Below are 20,697 nucleotides of genomic sequence, written 5' to 3' on the forward strand. Positions count from 1 at the left end.
TAGAGGGTTAAACCTTTCACCACTTGTCTTTTATATTTTGCCATTTGAAAAAGGTAAAACACAGCCCTGTGTCAGTGTGTGTGAAGTGGCTTGTATGCATGGCTGAATACACATCTCTGTTGACTGAGATAACAAAGGATGTTGTTGCTATGGCCAGGACTTCCTGCGATCTGATTGGTTAAAAGGACCCTGCTTTCCTGGCACTACTGAGCATGCTCATTGCCAGGTGGAACTGCCTATTTTTAGAAATCTTCACCAGTATTTACTGTATTTCTGCAAACTCACAAGTTGGTTAAAATATTTAAAATGATGAAATTACTTCAAAATTTACATTTATAGTAAGTGCAGCTTCATATTTGGAAGGTAGGTACTTTACAGAAAAAAGTGATAGTATCGTTTCAATGAAACATTTGCAAAAACATTTAAAAGTTGGCTTTAGATGTTTACCACAATAAGACAAAATGCAGTAAAATTTGGCAGGGTAGGTTTGAAGAAGTCCCAGCTGTTCCAATTACCATACATATTAATCAGGGCTTTGGGGTTTCCTCCAAAACAGGAGGGGACATCTAATACCTCTGTTGTTCTCAGACACCAGCTGACTGGGCTTTCATATAAGAGGAACCTACATCATCTGTCTTCTGGGGCTTTGATATGATGATTGAGGTTCTGAGCTGAAAACATGTCTGTCATCAAAGGAGACAAAAGGAACCACTCAGTACTAATAGTGACATACATGTAATACACATGATGATGAAAGTATTATATACTATTAAAAAAGAATAAACTACAGAAACTCAGCCAGCCACCTGACATCATTGTGGTTATTCCCTCTTCTTCTCTTCTTCTCTTCATGAAGAATTGACATGTGAATGTCACTGTGGTTTTTGTGCTTGTCAGAAACTGTTTTATATCATAAAAACATTCTTTTAGGCTAATGATGAGAGTAATGTTTAAAACTTTGCAATAATTCTGGTTCTATTACTTCAACTTGCAGCAAGTTTCTCCAGTACTAGTATTATTAAAGTTGCCTTTGAGCTAGTCACATCCGTTTTATGCAACAAAAAACAAAACCAATTCCTCAAGTCTTATGAAACCTGATGGGAAAGATAAAAACATCCCGGGGGACCACAAAAACAACCCTCCCCCCACCAGCCTGTTTACATGAGATAGTCAGCTGGTGTTTGTTTGTGAAGTCTGACCACAACTCCGCCCACCAGTGGTGGACAAGAGGTCCATGTTTACAGGGCTGTGGTCAACACAAAAACTAGCCTGACATCCAGTCTATTGTCAGTCAGCTGGACTGTCTTAGGCCAAGCTTTCTATTTCAGTATCATCTTATACACCCAGAGGTTTGCCCCAAGTTACACAAAAACATATTCTGTCAAGAGGTCCATGTTTACAGGGCTGTGGTCAACACAAAAACTACGCTGACATCCAGTCTATTGTCATCCAGCTGGACTGTCTTAGGCCAAGCTTTCTATTTCAGTATCATCTTATACACCCAGAGGTTTGTCCCAAGTTACACAAAAACATATTCTGTCAAGAGGTCCATGTTTACAGGGCTGTGGTCAACACAAAAACAACCAATCAATCTGTCAAAATACAGAATTTGGACAAACTGAAGAACTTTAAACCTATCTACAGTTGTATATTTATAAATGCATCTCTATTGAACAAAAATAGCGTACGGAAAAAAAACTGAAGCCTGAACATGTGCTTAGGAGTGAATGTAGGAGTATGAGAGTCATGGCCATCCGTGCAACCAGCATGCCCGGATGATGATAATGTAGGAGTATACATTGTATAATTTCTGCTGGGACTTACATTGTAATTCCATGTAGAAGTAGAAATGAGGTTGTCATTTAAGTGCATGGTTGAAAAAAAATCTGTAGTACAGTTACTGTAGTTGCACATTGTATAATTTATTCATTAACAAATACAATTCAATGTCTACAACTCAGATAAAAACTGAGCTGTACTTCCAAACATTTTGAGTGACATGCATCACTCTTCTTCAGTGTCACTAGAATGAACTGTCAGAGACAATTCTAGAAGACAGCCTACTCAGCTGGACAGCTAGTGAGTACTGACCACTGCTCCACCCAGGGGAGGGGGGGGGGGAGGAGGAGTTAGGCAGAACTGGTGATAACCACTGTGTAGGGGCTAAGTAAGTACCTGTGCCTCAGCTACCTACCTTCAGCTACAGAAGGCTGAAATGCTTTTTTTTTCCTCGACATACTGTACACTTTTATAAAGGTAGTTTTGTTTCAGCACTTTTACAATGACCTCTCTCTCAACAGCAAATTCAATTGATATCAAAAACATACTCCAATGCATTACTAACCGACACACACACATACAAATAACTGTAAAACAGAATTGTGTCAACCGAAAACTTGAAATTCTGCCAAAAATGTTCCTTTCCCTCCTACTGTGAAACAAAGTCAGGAAATCTAAGTCCTTGCATCCTTGAGGCAGTTATTCTCCACTTACACACTTCCCATAATTAAGTGCGAGAGGGTTCCGGATATGGCTGCTCCGAACTCCGGAACTGACTCCAAGGGCACAGAAAATTGGTTCTAACCAATTCCGAACACAGAAAACATCAAGGAGATGATAGTTTGGTGTGGAACCGATCACAGGACAATGGTTTAATCACTTTCCGACAGGAAAAAAACAAAGGCTGCAGACGAAACGCCAAGGTGTGGCCCTTGAGGTCATCGGAAGAAACCAACTAACAGCCACAGTGGTGCACGTGTTAGGTAGTTACTTCTGACCACAAAACTTGTAAGATTCTCGGCCCAAATGATAACTGTACTATATTCGCCAGACAACTTATTAGTTTATATGCTTTTCCGCCCTCGTACTGAAGGTTTTAGCTGGTTCCACCCTGGTTTCGCACCCTGAGCAACTGTGGTAGCATCCAAGTAACATCCATATCCGGAACCCTCTCGCACTTAATTATGGGAAGTGTGTAAGTGGAGAATTAGCCTGTTGTTGCCCCAGTTCTCAGGTTATAAATTAAAGCAGTGTCCTTCAGATGTCACCTGTTGTAATCATCAAGACTGGAGCCTGCTGTGGTCAACAAGTCGTCTTGATAAGGTGTGCAAACATCTTAAGTCACAAGCTGTGATTCTCACCAGGTGGGGCTACAGGGACTTCAGAACCTGGTCTAGGATAACAACTTCTTGAGTAATCTTATTGCATATTAAAGGCATTGTAAAGGTTAGGTGTGACAGGTTGTTCTGAGAAAAGCAGACAAATTTATACCCTTGACATGGCAGAAACTGTGCTTCCTATAACTTTTCCAAGCCTTCTGTTTTCATCTTACATCCTGAAACCTCCAAGTCTACTTCAAATGAATCAGAAACAAGAATATGACTGCTGTGGCCTTACTAAAAAGTGTCAAAAAGTGCCATACTAGAAAAGAGTACTAAGTGTTGTAAAATCTCAGGCATAAAACTTTGAGACTTAGCAGGATCCTTACATCTGCTTGGAGATAGGCAAAATTAGGCATAAAACACTGAGACTGGACCGAGTCCTGGGAGTTTACTAAAAAAAAAACAGGTGTAAGGCTTTTGAGACAAGCAAAAACTGGCATAAGCCCCCTGAGAATGAGCTGACTTCTTACATCTGCTTGGAGATACGTTGTAACATTTACCTAACATTTGTATCAGGTAAGTGATTGCGCAACCCTTCGGTCTACGTTTGGAAACAATAAACAAGCTTGTTGACTTCACGTACGCCTTGGTTCAAAACAAGTTGTTCGCATGGACAGTCTATAGACACAAGACGTTTACACACCTTCATGAACAACACCTACTAGAGTACTTTGTAAGAACCCTCACAAGGTGTTCTGAGGATAACAACAACATCTTAAAGGTCCTACAGGTCACCAAAATAACAAGACATAAGATTTAAACGCCTTACATCAACAAGACGTGTGATTTATGTCTTAGGTGTTTTGCTGGAGAATTGTAGTGAGTGATGGAACTTCCCTCGACCTTGTGACTTGGTGACCTTCTTGTTTGAAAAGTGGGTGAAGGAAATTTGTGGGTAAATGAGTTCCAGACATTTGAGGTTGCTTGTCATGTTACAGTGAAAACTGTTACAATGGGCCTAAGGCTAACCCAAATTCAACTTACCAGTTCTTGGACTTAACAAGAATTACATGTAAGCCGCCACAAAAGATCAAATGTAGAAGTAATATTGAGTAGATATACGACTGGTACAGTCAAACCTGTACTACAAATGACCACAACTTGTTGGTGATAATTTTTCCTATTGACCTAACATTAAGAAACCTACCTATATGTCCAGATAGACCAGATTTTACTGTGATCACCTGAGTGGTCGTCTTCAGCAGGTTTGGCTTTGCATACATCTTTAGATTACAGATCATTACATGCAGTCAGATAAAATTCTTTCTCCCATGCAGTTTTCTGTTTTTATCTTGTTCCTGTTGACAGCACAGTAAATGGGGGTAACTCTTCTTTGCAAAGCTCCTTCGAGCTGGTTTCCCAGGGTAAGTACTAAATGGCTGCACAACAGACTTGCTTAAACCTACAAAAAAACACCAAACAATCCTCTGTCCACTGATAAACCAGTTCAGGCTTGACAGGAAGCATCAGGTGCCATCCCTGCACTCTCCCTGTTTTGCTTTCCTACCACTATGGCAAAGAAGAACTTAAAGTAAGTAGATATACATTGTATATACAGAGAATGGTACCCTGAGTCAATGCATATATTGCATTGAGCAACATATCCTGCAAGAGGCCCACTTTACTCAGTCCAAACACACACACCAGATCCTGACTAACACTCTCCTTTGTTCTTGTTTTCAGCCCTCTGGTTTAACGGTATGTCTAACTGAATCACTCTTGAGTAACCCACTCTGACTGATCCAAATAGAAGATCTTAAGTTAGGAGCACAAGTCTCTGCTGTTATGTCCTAGATACATGTAAACCTGGAGCTAGTTATGGTATTAAGGTCTCATTGATGTATTACTCCGCGAGTGGGGACCCTAAAAGAGATCCGAGCCAAAAATGAACGGCTGCACGGACGCATGTTTTTAGCGGTGAGAAATTCCCTTTTAGCCAGCGGAAATGATCTCAAAAGTTAGATTGGTGAAAGCTTATTTGTAACTGAAGAAATTAGCAGGTAAAGTTTTGCAGCCGCGCGCTAGGTCGGAGGTACACAGTCGTGGGTTCTGAGTGGTGCGGTTGTACAATAGCAGCGAAAAAGTGCCTTTTGTGGGGATTGACTAATCGTAGTTTGTAATTGCTGTAAAAAAAGTTCCTACGTATAGTTTACATTGGCAATTTTTTCCCACGATATAGGGTAAATGTGCTCGACATAGAATGAAAAATCTGCTGAAATTTCACGTAGCTTCATTATAAACGCGCCCATTTAAACCACGAATTAATACATAGAAGTCTATGGGAAGAAGAAACTCATCAATGAGACCTTAAAACATCTCCAGGCCCTGCTGCCTAACTCACAACCTACTGTCAGCCCTGCCACAACATCACAAGGGAAGCCACCTGCTCAAATGTCTTGTGCTATGCCAAGTTGCCTAACTTCTCCAATGTTAGAGAGTTAGTCATTTGGTCAGTGTACTTGCCAAGTTCTTACATACATACAATGTATATACAGGGGGACAACACTGTTCCTGCATATACCAGTAATTCATGTAATCCCATTGGAAAGGAGGTAAAAAAAGATGTCAATCTTATCACAAGAACCAAACTGAAAAACTGAAACTCTAACCAGTTCTATCAACTGTAAGTAAATACAAATCCAAGAGATTTTTTTTCTGTCTACCCTGTCCTCAGCTTATTAGCAGCAGGGCTGACAGATTATTATCTGCCATGATGCTGTCGTACACCGAGGGAGGCATTAGGGACTAACTATCACCTGGCAGGGCAAGGGTCTGGAGGCTGCCATTTAGGTGCTCCCAATTGAACTGTATGGTTATGAACCACTCACAACGGGAAGAACCCCTACTCTTTTTGATAAGTGTGGTGGGTTCTTTGATGTGCTTGAGGTGTGACTCTCCACAAACATGGGACCTCCATTTAACGTCCTATCTGAGAGACCTCCCTAGCCAAAGCTAGGTCTAGGTACTCATTACTACACCTGAGTGAAGTGAGTAAAAAGTGCCTTTCCCAAGGGCACAAGATCGATGCATATCAGAGGGTTCAAGGCCAAATGCTCTCATGTTGCACCATCATGATACCTGCTATATGACTAGTCTGCAAATAAACGCCACAGACTCATGTTTTCATGTTGATTTTCCATGCCTGTATACAACAATTGGCCTTAGAGCAACAAGAGAGGCTGCCCTACCCTGCTGGAAGAGTGAGACAGTCCGGCTGGTGAGCTGTAAGAATAGAGACTGCATGGTGGCTGCGAGCGACTCCGAACTGTGGAACAGGGTCAGCAACTGGGGAAGGGAACAAGCAGATTGTTTATTGTTTATTGTTTATTGACTCCTTTAGTTGTTGACAATCACATATCATTTCAACAACTACTCTTCTAGGAGCAATACATATAATACTTGGACACATACAGGTTGTAACATACACAACATATAACATGTCAATAAAAAATCATCAAACAAACGCATATGCTTTACCAAAAATTATCAAGTCCCTTATTATGTGTCATTACCTAACTATTCTAAGTTTCGCATGTGTTTTACTAGCTGCTGTCTGATGTTTTTCGAATGTTGAGTTTAGCTGGAAGGCTTGTTAAGGCACTCCAGTTCAACTTGAATATTTGTGGGCTTGGGTTTCCTTATAGTAGCTTTTGGTGCCAGCATAGGAATCTGAAAGGTGAACGTTAGACAATGTCAGCAGCTATATATATAAGGGGGAAAGAACAAGGAGAAGTTTCCAGAAATATGGCAACAATAGCTCACCTGTTTGGCACTGCGCTCTGGGGGATGGGGTTGTACACCTGAACCATTATGTGTGTTGCTAGGGCAAGTGTGGTCTTGGTAACAAGGTTGCTAGGATACCGTAGTCATGGCAACAATAGCTCACCTGTTTGGCCATATCGAGCACAGCGCTCTGTGGGATGGCGTTGTACACCAGTTCTATATGTGTGTTGCATAGATATGACTGAGTGTGTAGCCATGGTAACGAGGTTGCTAGGATACCGTAGTCATGGCAACAATAGCTCACCTGTTTGGCCATATCTAGCACAGCGCTCTGTGGGATGGCGTTGTACACCAGTTCTATATGTGTGTTGCATAGATATGACTGAGTGTGTAGCCATGGTAACAAGGTTGCTAGGATACCGTAGTCATGGCAACAATAGCTCACCTGTTTGGCCATATCGAGCACTGCGCTCTGTGGGATGGCGTTGTACACCAGTTCTATATGTGTGTTGCATAGATATGACTGAGTGTGTAGCCATGGTAACAAGGTTGCTAGGATACCGTAGTCATGGCAACAATAGCTCACCTGTTTGGCCATATCGAGCACAGCGCTCTGGGGGATGGCACTGTACACCTGTACCAGCAGCTCCGACAGCTGGGTTGTCATTAATGTTACCAGAGGGTAGTTGTAGCCATGGTAATATCACTAGGATACAGTAGTCATGGCAACGATATAGTAGTCATGGCAACGGGAGCTCACCTGTTTGGCCATATCGAGCACAGCGCTCTGTGGGATGGCATTGTACACCTGCACCATTATGTGTGTTGCTAGGGCATGTGTAGCCATGGTAACAAGGTTGCTAGGATACCGTAGTCATGGCAACAATAGCTCACCTGTTTGGCCATGTCTAGCACAGCGCTCTGTGGGATGGCATTGTACACCTGTACCAGCAGCTCAGACAGCTGGGTGGTCATCGGAGCTATCTCGTCCTGGAGAGTCCGCACCGCTCGCTTGAACATCTCACACACGGCCTGGACAGGGTAAAGATAGATTCACTCATCATTTAGCCACAAACTTTAGCCTTCTCCTTATCATCATCATCTAGCCTGGCTACCATCCGATTTCTACCGGGGCTCCTTACACTCACTCACTATCCATGGTTTGATTAAACTGCTGCTGGGATCCCTGACGCAGGGGTAGGTAGCAGTCGGCTAGTCTTCACACCGCGCTTCCATGCGGCTCTGTCCAGTGGGTCGACTCCTAAAAAAATACTTTTATTTTTTAAAGTATCTTTTTTAGGGTAGCGAGTGTATTAGGAGCCCCGGTAGAAATCGGATGGTACATGTACCCAGGCTAATCACTTCTCACTAGAAGAACTTGAAGCCGCACTGGACTCTTTCTCTAACAACAAATCCCCTGGACTTGACAACATCCCTACCATAATATGGAAGGATCCGGTATTCCATGATTTGCTTCTTCACCTGTGTAACAACACCTTCCTTACACACAAACCTCCTTCTGCGTGGCTCAAGGGTGGTATTATTCCAGTACCCAAGAAAGGAGATTTGACTTCAGTTGCAAACTACCGTGGGATCACTCTTACTCCTATAGCTGCCAAGGTTTACAACAAGTTGCTACTTAACCGTCTAGTTCCTGCAGTAGACCCACTCTTAAGAAAGAACCAGAACGGCTTCCGAAGAGGTAGATCCACCATAGCACAAATACTCTCCATCCGCAGAATAATAGAGGAAATGAGAAGATGCGACAGAAATCTTGTACTACTGTTTGTCGATTTCCGAAAGGCCTTCGACTCCATAGACAGAAACATTATGTTTGAGATACTTAGTCTGTATGGAATACCATTACCCATCGTCAGTGCAATCAAGGCACTATATACGAACACCACTGCTACTGTGATAACTCCCGATGGTGAAACAAGCCCGTTTGAGGTCACAGCCGGTGTCCTGCAAGGAGACACATTAGCACCTTTTCTTTTCATCATAGTGCTAGACTATGTACTACGTCTCTCATTGGACAGCATGCAGGAAAAGGGTATAGAAATTCAACCTAGAAGAAGCAGTAGACACTTAGCTGTGAATCTTACAGACCTAGATTTTGCAGACGATCTAGCACTGTTAGCACACCTAGTCAAGGATGCTGAAGATCTTCTGCAGTCTCTCGAGAAAGCAGCGGCTCAAGTTGGACTCTATTGTAATGCAGCAAAAACTGAATTCATAAAAACAAGTACAAGTATTACTATTGCACCAACTGATCCCAAATCCCTGTCTGGAACTTGCCTAAAGGAAGTCGAGGACTTTAAGTATCTCGGGTCTTACATTATGAACTCAGAAAAGGACCTAAGCATTAGGAAAGCCATGGCCTGGAATGCTTGTAACAAACTGGATAAGATCTGGCGCTCCAGCATAAACAACAAACTTAAGGTACAAGTCTTCCGCGCAGTAATAGAGCCCATTCTCCTGTATGGTGCTGAAACTTGGACCTTAACAACTTGCCTAGAGAGGAAACTTGATGGTACGTACACACTCCTCCTGCGCAAAGCACAGAACATTTGTTGGAAGCAGCACCCATCTATAAGGGACATTTATGGAGATCTTCCGAGGGTTTCTCACAGACTCAGACAGAGACGGGCACAGTTTGCTGGACACTGCCTTCGGGCTAGTGAAGAGGCAGTTTCCTCACTCCTCTTGTGGAGGCCTTGAGGAAAAACTCACTCCCAGAAGCTGACCTTCCCGAGACTGCTTTCCAGGGATACCGGGCTAGCGGAGGAGGACCTGGCAGCGGTCATGTCAGACAGGCAGGCGTGGGCTGAAGTAGTGCATGGACTTACCCCGTCCCCTCCGGGGGTCGACTAGGCAAGGCAAGGCTAATCATCATCATCCAGACATGCTGGTTGCACGGATGGCCATGAAACTCTCTCCCTCCATCCTTCCCTATCCTCCATAGCCTTGGGCAGATCTTCAGCCGAGCAGCCAGTATCTTCATAGAGTTGATGTAGATATGTTTTGCGTGGTCTATACCTATACTTGCATGACCATGTTTGGGAGTCCACAGCTTCTCCCCCCAGCACCAACACACATAAATTCTGGTCGTAGTACAACAATGCCCCCTTGTGACATCAAAACATACTGCAGTCATATAGTGTTGTGTCTATACATCAAATTGTATAACATTAGCAGAAGACACCAGTTTTAAGGGCACTTTGGTCTCAGTTTGACTTCATCCATGCTCACCCCAAATCAGGAAAACATAAAATGTCACAAACACAAACTAAATGAAACTACAGATTGGTTAAGACTTTGAAGTTGTAAGTCACTTTGTAAATTTTAAGCGCATTGTATTTAATCCTCATATTACATTGCAACAGTACTGGATATACAGTGATGTTTTAAACCTCATTTGAAAGAGCAGACTTACATACTATAAAATTATGCATTTAAGTTCGTGGGGATTTAATTTCACGGTAGCAGGAAAAGGACTTTTCGCGGTGGTTTTAATTTCACGGTAACACCATGAACTGTAGTATCTTGTTAAAAATGTTTGCGGTGATTTTAAATTCGCGGTGAAATGGCCAACGCAAAAAACGCAAACATTTCTGCATTTACAGTATTCTCCAGGCCTGTTATATCATAATATGTACATTTTAGAATTGTTTAAGTATAGTTTGAATATAGTTTTAAAGATAACAGCCTTTTTCTGACAAATTTGTGAGAAATTCCAAATTTCTAGAGTGTGAGAAATTCCAAATTTCTAGAGAGTTTCTCCACTTCCAAACCAGTGTTCCATAACAGTTATTTCCAAGGACAACCAAAAACAGGTGAAAACACGATTAATCAAAACTTAGGTTACACCCCACACAATCTCATGAGCTTTAATTAACAGAGCATCCCCCAGACAACCCCACTGTGCTTCTGGTATGTTAGTCTTTACTTGGCCTCCTAGTGTGACAAACACTCAAACCTCTGGTCACCTTTGGTTTCTCTTCAAGCTGGGGTCAGGTTTCCTTTTTTTTCTCTTTTATGTATTTGTGTCAGGTTTTCTATTTTGTTATTTTCCTTATCCTACAGCCAAACAGAACAGAAAAGCTGAAAAAAGATTTAAAATATTACGATAACAACTCCAAAAAAGACGTCAAAAAGTATGCCGGCCAGCGTCCAACATCTGCTTGAACAGTAAAATAACCTTTGATTTTGTTATCAGTAACGTTACCAAACAGATTAGAGCGATGCTTGTCTATTGTGTCAAGTTGGTTTGGACTTTGCGATGCTGATTCAGCCCCCCCCACAAACACTGCAGGAGTACTTCTAACCGTGAGGGTGGGGATCAGGCACTGCAGAGATCAACCAAACGGTTTAAATATTTGTACAGAGGCTGAGTCACTTGTTCTGGAACTTTCTGAGTTGCATGGATGAAATGTAATATACATGATTGTACTTCTTGTGGAACTAGTGAATAAAGTGTGGTCAAAGATTTGTCCCAAAACTAACTTCTGACTTGTTCTGGAACTTTCTGACAGGTTCATACAAGTAACTTTAGTTACTGTAGTCTTACGTGAAATGTACTATAGTATACTTCTTGTGGAACTAGAAGTGAATAAAATCTGGTCAAATTGCAAAGCCATCAAGAAGGCAAGGATTCAACTATTAAAATATTTGACATGTCCAAAAACTACATGTTAGTGACTTAGTCACATGTTAGTTCTGGAACTTTCTGACAGGTTCCTACATATGTTTTACATGTAACATTACATACTTGAATTGTAATATACATGTACTTCTTGAGGAATTATTGAATGAAATGTGGTCAAATTTCAATGCAATCATGAAGTCAGTCCTACATGTACACTATAACCTTAACTGGGTATTAATCTTACTATGATCATACCACAGTATATAAAAAGGATATTTGAATACAGTTCATTTTACATGCCAACACTTAACTTTGGATACAATTATAAGCCAGTGTAGTCACATTGAAATAACACATGGCACTGAAACGAACTAAATCTTAGAACCCCCAATCACAAGATTACTTCCACTGCTCAATGGCGCCACCTAGCAGCTTCAATACCAACTGTACCCACTAAATGTGACATCGTTGGTAAGGAACCTCTGGCACTAACTAAGCTTAAATGCCTGAAGTTTCAACAGAAAGAAGTCTTGTGTGCCCACATCTTTTTTAGGTGGTTTCTCAGAGCACATTCAAGTCTTTATACCAAGTCCTGTAGATGCCCAGATCTTTTTCAAGTTACAAGTATTGTGTACAAATGCCGCTGGGAATCATTTGATACCATCAGGAGAAATAGACAAATTTCACTGAACATACATGATTATATACATTAAAGATCAACATTGTAAAAACATCTAAGTACATTGTATTTAATAAAAGGATGCAAAATGTGTTGTTCTTTTTGTTTTGTTTTTTGTTATTTTTTTGGATATCTTTATTTCCATCTGTATCTGAGCACAATCTGGTAGAAGAAGTCACCCTACAAAGTGTTACACTTTCCTCACCTCTATGACTCCTGTGTCAGCGATCCACTGGGACACTAGTCTCTGCACTATAGGGTACACCTGCTGCAGTACCAACAAGACCTGCAAGGGGGCACACATAAAACATTCACCAGGGTGGTAGAAATGAAAAACCACACCCATATAACTATACTTCAGGCTATCTATATTCTTAAAGTATCAGGAAACACAGTATCAATTGGCATTTTACAAAAAAAGAAATTTTTTCTTAATCAGGCAAGGTTTACTAAGGCTGTTGAACATCAATTGAAAAGGCTGTCTTTTATCCTTGTCAGTGATTTTGTCATAGCCTGTTTGTTTCCTCAATAAAATCATAATATTTATGATGACCTACAATGAATATGATGGCACCAACAGCAAAACATTCTACATACAGAATGATACAATTTACTTCGTATTTGATTCCAACAGTGAAAAGTCTTCCTTTTCGTATTTCTGTCCAGAAACATCTCTACTCCACAGATTCAGTGTATCATGCCCAAGCAAACCTTGATCTCAGGGAGGAACTACATGGGTAGCTAGATCCAATGTAAAGCTCACAGAAACTACGTTGGCCCTGGTTGGAACTATAGCATTTTATCCGTGACCAAGTTACCCCGCCCATAGCTGTCAGGTCTGTCCAGGCCTTCTAGCCTTTGTTAGACATCTGTACCTATTATATAAATTTTAAATATAAAGACCAGGCTCACCGGTTGTGGCTCGTCTGCACGAGGTTTGGGCTGTCGTTTCTCAGCTTCCTCACTCTCAGGTCTCCTGATGTCCAGCGCTGAGAACAGCATCGACAGCATGTTGAGCTTCTGCACAACGATGGCCTTACTGGAGGCTGAGGGCTGGAGGTAAACAAACAAACAAACAAACAAACAAACAAACATCAGAGAGAACAGCATGGACAACATGTCTGCCTGTGTGTACATGAGAGGGAGAGTACATGTTCTGAAAGAGGGAGAAGTACAGTTTCTGTATGCTCTGCTAAAGGGCAATAGATGAAAGGACATCATGAATGTGAACTAGAGTGATGCAGTCACAATCTTTTCACACTAGCAAAATACTGTACCTGTACACATTATCTTTCCGAATTCATTCCTAAATTTTTGTTTATACATTATATGTATACTGTGCTCAAAGGAATGGTCACGATCGCTAAGTATAACTAGGACATCTTTTGGACAGCCATTAATGTGTCCTGCAAAGTTCAGCAATCTTGCTACACAAAATGCTGTCTCTCGATCCTTGTCAGTGCTTTGTTCTGTTACAGCCAGCTTCAAAATCCTACGGCATCAAAATCGTATGATCACATGACGTAGGTGAATGCAATCTTAGTTCCTGACAACTGTCCCATGTGCAAATCTGAATAAAGGGTCCAGGTGTGGAGGTAATTGTAAAAAACAAACAAACAAACTCACCTGTTCGTTGAGCGATGCCTCTAGCTGCTGCACATGCGGCCCCAGGATGGCGTGTAGATAGTTGAGGATGTCCTGTACAGGTAACACTGACAGCAGACTGCCCACGGCGTGCATCAGCCGGATACTGTCTTTGGCCTGGTTTACAAGCACAGAATGGAGTTAAGTTAGTAACCCTAAACTGCGGTAAAGCATGATGCTTTTTCAAGGAACTAGTGGTGCAATGTGGCTTTGTTACGGCTCGCATTTTAGCCATCTAAACTAAGGGCCGGTTTACATGAGGCAAAAAAATGACTTTTCCTAAAAATTTCCTACGACATCCGACGTGCGGCGCGTGTCCTAGGACACATTTTTTGCCTGTGTAAAAATGAAAACGATGCGCTGTGGTGCGCCGCAGTGTGGCACCTCTGGAGGACACGCGCTGTGTGTCTAACGTCGTAGGATATTTTTAGGACAAATCATTTTTTTGCCTGGTGTAAACTGGGCCTAAGTCACCACTTACTCTTCTTGACAAGTGTGTTGTGTTCTGTTATAGGTTCAAGAACAAACTATGCCATGGTTGCCATGAAAAAAACAGGTCAGAGAATTAAAGAAAATCAGTCATTCATAGAAAACAGAATGTGTTGCTTACCTTCATAACATTTCCTGTCAATGCATTCTGAAAGAGGTAGAAGCAAAATACATAAGAAGCCAACATTTGCCCCTTTTTCCAAAAAATACTGTCTTGAATATATTCAGTACAACAGTTACTACACGTACTTGAAAAGAGACTTAATTCAATGAAAGTTCTTACTCATACATGTGTAAAATTACTGCTTCAAAACTCCTTAAAGATGGTACCTGGCAGGCTGATAAGACATCGTTAGCGTAGGGCTGCATGTTTTTGGCACACTCTTGAGCCACATCCTTCAAGGTCAGAGTTGATGACAAGGTCAAGTCGGGGTTACTGAACCCAGACAGGATGAGGGGAATCAGGCCGCCGAGCAGCTCAGGATGGCTGTTTAACCACTCAGCATAGGCTCCTGGGGACGAACAAACAAACAAACATAAACATCTGAGCCAACAAACTACCAAACACACAGCTCGGGATGGCTGTTCAACCACTCCGCATAGGCTCCTGGGGACAAACAAACAAACAAACAAACAAACATAAATATCTGAGTCAGCAATCTACCAAACACACAGCTCGGGATGGCTGTTTAACCACTCAGCATAGGCTCCTGGGGACAAACAAACAAACAAACAAACAAACATAAATATCTGAGTCAGCAATCTACCATCCACGCAGCTCGGGATGGCTGTTTAACCACTCAGCATAGGCTCCTGGGGACAAAAAAGTAAGACTTAGTACCATTAAATTATGCATAGCAACAGTACACATTTTTCTTTGCCATTGAATTTGTTTTGTTAATACTTCCAAGACTAAATTTTAGTATTTTTACATGATTGTATCAAAAGCATCCACTGTTTTTCTGAAAAGTGACAGTTGGTAATCTATTCCTAATTCTTTAAAAAAAATTTAGTCTGCATTACAGGTATCTTTTCCTCAAATTTTCCCCTAAATTCTTTGGAAAGTAAAAATGAATCATCTACTGAGACTATGTTATTCTACAGCTATGGAAACCTTGCAGTTACAACAAGTCTTTGCGCAATTTGTTCCATGGTGCCTTGCATCTTGCAAGCTCCCTTAGGTCTCAGAGATTTTTCTCTAAATCGCTTTGAGAAAAACACACAGGCCGTGCTTGTAGCAGTCACCGACGAGCAGCCAGCAGTGTCTCGGGCTTGGCTGACTTGCGGGTGCGGAAGGTAGGGTCCGGCCATCGAGGCAAACCATGAAGTTGAAGCCCAGAGGTGGACCCACTGGAGAGAGCCTCATGGAGGCGTGGTGTGAAGACTATCCGACTGCTGCCTACCCCTGTGACAGGGATCCCAGCAGCAGTATAATCAAAATGGATACTACTACTACTACTACTACTACTACTACTACTACTACTACTACTACTATTAGTACTACTACTGCACTGTCAGTTTGTGCCACTTACCTATTGTGTATAGAGTAGTCTCTGCCAGCCTGACATGTGTGATGGGGACTTTAGGGATGAGGTTGAACATGTTGAGGATACACTGGTCACTGCACTCCTCTGGGTCCACACTCTCTCCGATGGACAGGAACGCATGCAGACAGCCTTCTGTAGGCTGGATAACAGGGGAAACATTAGGGTTAAACATTGTCTACACTCTCTCCGATGGACAGGAACGCATGCAGGCAGCCTTCTGTAGGCTGGACAACACGGAAACATTAGGGTTAAACATCGTCTACACTCTCTCCGATGGACAGGAACGCATGCAGGCAGCCTTCTGTAGGCTGGATAACACGGAAACATTAGGGTTAAACATCGTCTACACTCTCTCCGATGGACAGGAACGCATGCAGGTAGCCTTCTGTAGGCTGGGACAAAGGAAGAAAAGGTTTTATCAATTTTTGATAGTTATATCAATTTTCCACTTTGTTGTTTACATAAAGATTTTGAAGTTCAGAGCACACAATGGCTTGACAGGATTGGAACCTCTTGTACTGAAAGCTCTTGTGATCCTGGTGGCAGTGGAAGGGGAGTGTTTGCATCCACCTTCCAATATCATGCCATGGATACAGTGGATAACAACCCACTGTCCTTATGGCCTATGGGACTGCATCTATCTACAGTTACACTATTGTATCAGACTCCCAATAAAAGTGGAGGGTCTCCTACCTGCCAGGTCTCCTCCTGCTGTTTGGTGTCCTGCTGCAGGATGGTGCTCAGCATGGCGAACAGGAAGTTCAGCAGAGAGTCTCGCAACAGGTTAAAGGCGTAAACCTGGAGGGAAGGGACAAAGGTGTGATTTACTATGGCAGAGATTTGCAATGATCAAATTCTGTGGATCTTTTGGCAAAAGCTCTATCCCAGTGTTGGACACAGCTTGGACATCTGGTAAGGGATTGCATTGATCATTTCGAATGGTGACGTAAAGCTGGCGGCTCTATGTATGAGGGAGCTTCAAGCATTAGCCTTAAGGGCCAAATCTGCATGTGAAGACTAGGGTCCCCAAACTCTTACAGGAAAAGAGCAACCGGTGCTTTTGGCTAAAAACATGAGCCGTCGCAAATCCACATTGCATTACTACAAACTACTAAATCACTTGAAAAAGCATCATGCTGACTTCACCTCACTTGAGAATGACTGCTTTACCTTGCTTATAAAAAGTTATGCCAAGCCTGACAGGAGATGAACCAGTGTGTCTGCATGTAACAGAACTCTTCTTCCTTTTCCTAATGTCGGCCTGCAATACTTGCAGTCAAGCAGATACCATACAAACAAGCAAACAAACTTTAAGACAGAACACGTACTATTGTGTCTGCGATGTCCTGCCTGTAACAGGAAATTTGCTCCCTTTCCTCTGCCGTCCACAAGGCATACTCAGATTCAGGCAGATGTCATAGCAAACAAACAAACAAACAAACACAGAAGATATACCAGTGTGTCAGCGATGTCCTGCCTGTAACAGCGAAACTGCTCCTTTTCCTCTGCTGTCCATGAGGCATACTCAGATTCAGGCAAATGTCATACCAAACAAACAAACAAACAAACAAACAAAAAGAAGACATACCAGTGTGTCTGCGATGTCCTGTCTGTAACAGCGAAACTGTTCCTTCTCCTCTGCGGTCCACGAGGCGTACTCGGAGTCCGGCGGGTACTGCACCTTAATCAGCATGATCTCCACCAGGTTCATGTACAGGGGGATGAAGTAGGCACAGTGCTCCTGGAAAACCTGGGGCTCCGAGGCTATCATGTCATCCTGGGGAGAGAAGGAAGGAAGGAGTGAGTGAAGGGATGAAGTACCCACAGTGTTCCTGGAACACCTGGGGCTCCGAGGCTATCATGTCATCCTGGGGATAGAAGGAACGAATGAGTGAGTGAAGGGATGAAGTACACACAGTGCTCCTGGAAAACCTGGGGCTCTGAGGCGATCATGTCATCCTGGGGAGAGAAGGAAGGAAGGAATGAGTGAGAGAAGGGATGAAGTACCCACAGTGTTCCTGGAAAACCTGGGGCTCCGAGGCTATCATGTCATCCTGGGGATAGAAGGAACGAATGAATGAGTGAGTGAAGGGATGAAGTACACACAGTGTTCCTGGAACACCTGGGGCTCTGAGGCTATCATGTCATCCTGGGGATAGAAGGAACGAATGAGTGAGTGAGTGAAGGGATGAAGTACGCACAGTGTTCCTGGAAAACCTGGGGCTCCGAGGCTATCATGTCATCCTGGGGATAGAAGGAAGGAATGAGTGAGTGATTGAGTGAGTGAGTGAGTGAGTGAATGAATGAATGAGTGAATGAATGAATGAGTGAGTGAAGAGATGAAGTACGCACAGTGTTCCTGGAAAACCTGGGGCTCCGAGGCTATCATGTCATCCTGGGGATAGAAGGAAGGAATGAGTGAGTGAAGGGATGAAGTACGCACAGTGGTCCTGGAAAACCTGCAGCTCCGAGGCTATCATGTCATCCTGGGGAGAGAAGGAAGGAATGAGTGAGTGAAGGGATGAAGTACGCACAATGTTCCTGGAAAACCTGGGGCTCTGAGGCTATCATGTCATCCTGGGGATAGAAGGAAGGAATGAGTGAGTGAAGGGATGAAGCATGCACAGTGTTCCTGGAAAACCTGGGGCTCCGAGGCTATCATGTCATCCTGGGGATAGAAGGAAGGAATGAATGAGTGAAGGGATGAAGCATGCACAGTGTTCCTGGAAAACCTGCGGCTCCGAGGCTATCATGTCATCCTGGGGAGAGAAGGAAGGAATGAGTGAGTGAAGGGATGAAGTACGCACAATGTTCCTGGAAAACCTGGGGCTCTGAGGCTATCATGTCATCCTGGGGAGAGAAGGAAGGAATGAGTGAGTGAAGGGATGAAGTACGCACAATGTTCCTGGAAAACCTGGGGCTCTGAGGCGATCATGTCATCCTGGGGATAGAAGGAAGGAATGAGTGAGTGAGTGAATGGAGAAAGCACAGTGAACACGTCTGACAATTTTCAGCCAACAAACTACATCTCTTTCTCTGCCTCTTTCCCCACATTGAAAAAAAACTCTGTGATCACCGCAAAATAATTCAAACATTGCTTTTCAAGGACTGAAAACCTGTACAACCTATCCATGGATGTATGAGTATATATAGATTGAATGATTGAGATTACAGCTGGGATTCGAGTCTACAACCTGTTTGCTTCGCTTCAGTCGCGGGCATCATCAGATGTCAACACGGGAAGCATGCTGGACCCTCCTTCTCCACTCCTCCCTATCCTTCATCAGTGATCGTAGTTCAGTTGTGCTGCTCAGTCTGTCGAGCCCGGAATCTCGCTTGAGTGTGTCTATAAAGGTAGTTCTCTGCCTGCTACGTTTTCTTTTACCCTGGACCGGTTCCCATAAGAATAATTCAGCTCATTTGCCACTAGTTCTGGGTGTCGCACATAGTGGCCAGAGAGCTGCATGCGCCTTTGCCTGATGTTATCGCTTAGTCTAGGCAGGTTACCATATAGTGCTGTGTTCTTTACACGATTATGCCAAGACACATTTAGAGCTCTCCATAGCATTCTGGTGTACATGCCATCCAGTGCCTTCTCATCCTGTACTGTTAGTGTCCTACAACCCACCTGTAAGATGTACCAGAAGCTGAAGGTCATGTCACTGGCTGTCTCATCTACCGGATACCTGCCGGGAAGGCCTGTGCACATCTGGGAAAAACAACACATTAATTAGGGATGACTTGGAAGAGAATGGTGGAGCAAGACCTTGTCAAAATGGGATGCAATTGGCAGGGATAAGAAACAACGATGGCCTGCCTCAGTGGACACTGACATGAGGCAAAGTGGTAATGAAAAGGAATCAGAAAATTCTAAAACAACTCCAGGACAGGTGTAAAGTTTAACATGTTTCCTATAGCCATGATAATTTTGATGAATTATTCAGTCTGTACTCTCAATAAAACTTGACTAGTTATAGCAACAACAGTTACAAATGTACAGTAGCAGTACAGACAGTAACTATGGTACAAACAGTAGCATGTTCTCACCATGATAATTTTGATGAGTTCCAGTGAGTTTTGCTTGTGTTCCCCTGTGCTCTCCAGTAACACCTTACTGGTTATACTAGTAACTACAGTAACTAAACAGTAACTACAGTAACTACAGTAGAAACAGTAGCATGTTCTCACCATGATGATTTTGATGAGTTCCAGTGAGTTCTGCTTGTGTTCCCCTGAACTCTCCAGTAAGACCTTACTGTGGTTCTCACCTATTGCCACTGCTAGCCTGCACAAACCATTGCACGTGTCCTGCACAAACAACAGGGGAAGAGAAATGGGCATTTTTTCCTTCATCTGTGAAGTTTCATTGGGTTGGTAAGTGACTGACAAAGTTTCTTATTCCAAACCACATACATGTACATTGAAAAAAAAGGAAAGCGATCTCGATCCAGTATAGCTCACTGAAGAGCTAGTCTTCCACTGGTCATGACAGAGAGGACAGATGCTATGTACATTATTTACAGGTTCATTGTACCGGGTTAATTTCCCTTAGGCTAGCTTTTTTAAAGAACCACAATGAACAGTGGATCATGGCATAACGTCTCGTCCTAAGGACTGAAACTCTTTCGGATGGTGTGCATGTCGGGTGAGCGACACAGTTGGAATCAAACTCATGTCTTCTAGTTCCAGCAGTAAGGCTGCTAACCACTCAGATTTCGTATTTTATGCAACTTTTTTTTGGCCAAACTTCTGTATCTTTGCTTGCTCGGATCAGTTTGAAAGTGCCCAGAGGATATGTATCAAGCA

General features: G+C 42.8%; 1 protein-coding gene across 1 annotated transcript in view; it reads right to left on the reverse strand.

The window, feature by feature from the left end:
- Positions 1-20,697, reverse strand: part of LOC118431647 (importin-13-like) — a 52,513-nt gene that overhangs the window by 20,850 nt on the left and 10,966 nt on the right. The window contains exons 7-18 of the mRNA XM_035842889.1: positions 20,080-20,199; positions 19,520-19,600; positions 17,480-17,668; positions 16,585-16,689; positions 15,877-16,030; positions 14,675-14,856; positions 14,466-14,492; positions 13,838-13,972; positions 13,124-13,264; positions 12,417-12,497; positions 7,779-7,916; positions 6,350-6,446 (exon numbers count right to left, since the gene is read on the reverse strand). Of these exons, the coding sequence (XP_035698782.1) occupies positions 6,350-6,446; positions 7,779-7,916; positions 12,417-12,497; positions 13,124-13,264; positions 13,838-13,972; positions 14,466-14,492; positions 14,675-14,856; positions 15,877-16,030; positions 16,585-16,689; positions 17,480-17,668; positions 19,520-19,600; positions 20,080-20,199 (1,450 nt within the window). The remainder of the gene's footprint in view (positions 1-6,349; positions 6,447-7,778; positions 7,917-12,416; positions 12,498-13,123; positions 13,265-13,837; positions 13,973-14,465; positions 14,493-14,674; positions 14,857-15,876; positions 16,031-16,584; positions 16,690-17,479; positions 17,669-19,519; positions 19,601-20,079; positions 20,200-20,697) is intronic.

Source organism: Branchiostoma floridae, chromosome 15 (assembly GCF_000003815.2).
Source record: "Branchiostoma floridae strain S238N-H82 chromosome 15, Bfl_VNyyK, whole genome shotgun sequence".
Lineage (NCBI taxonomy): Eukaryota > Metazoa > Chordata > Leptocardii > Amphioxiformes > Branchiostomatidae > Branchiostoma > Branchiostoma floridae.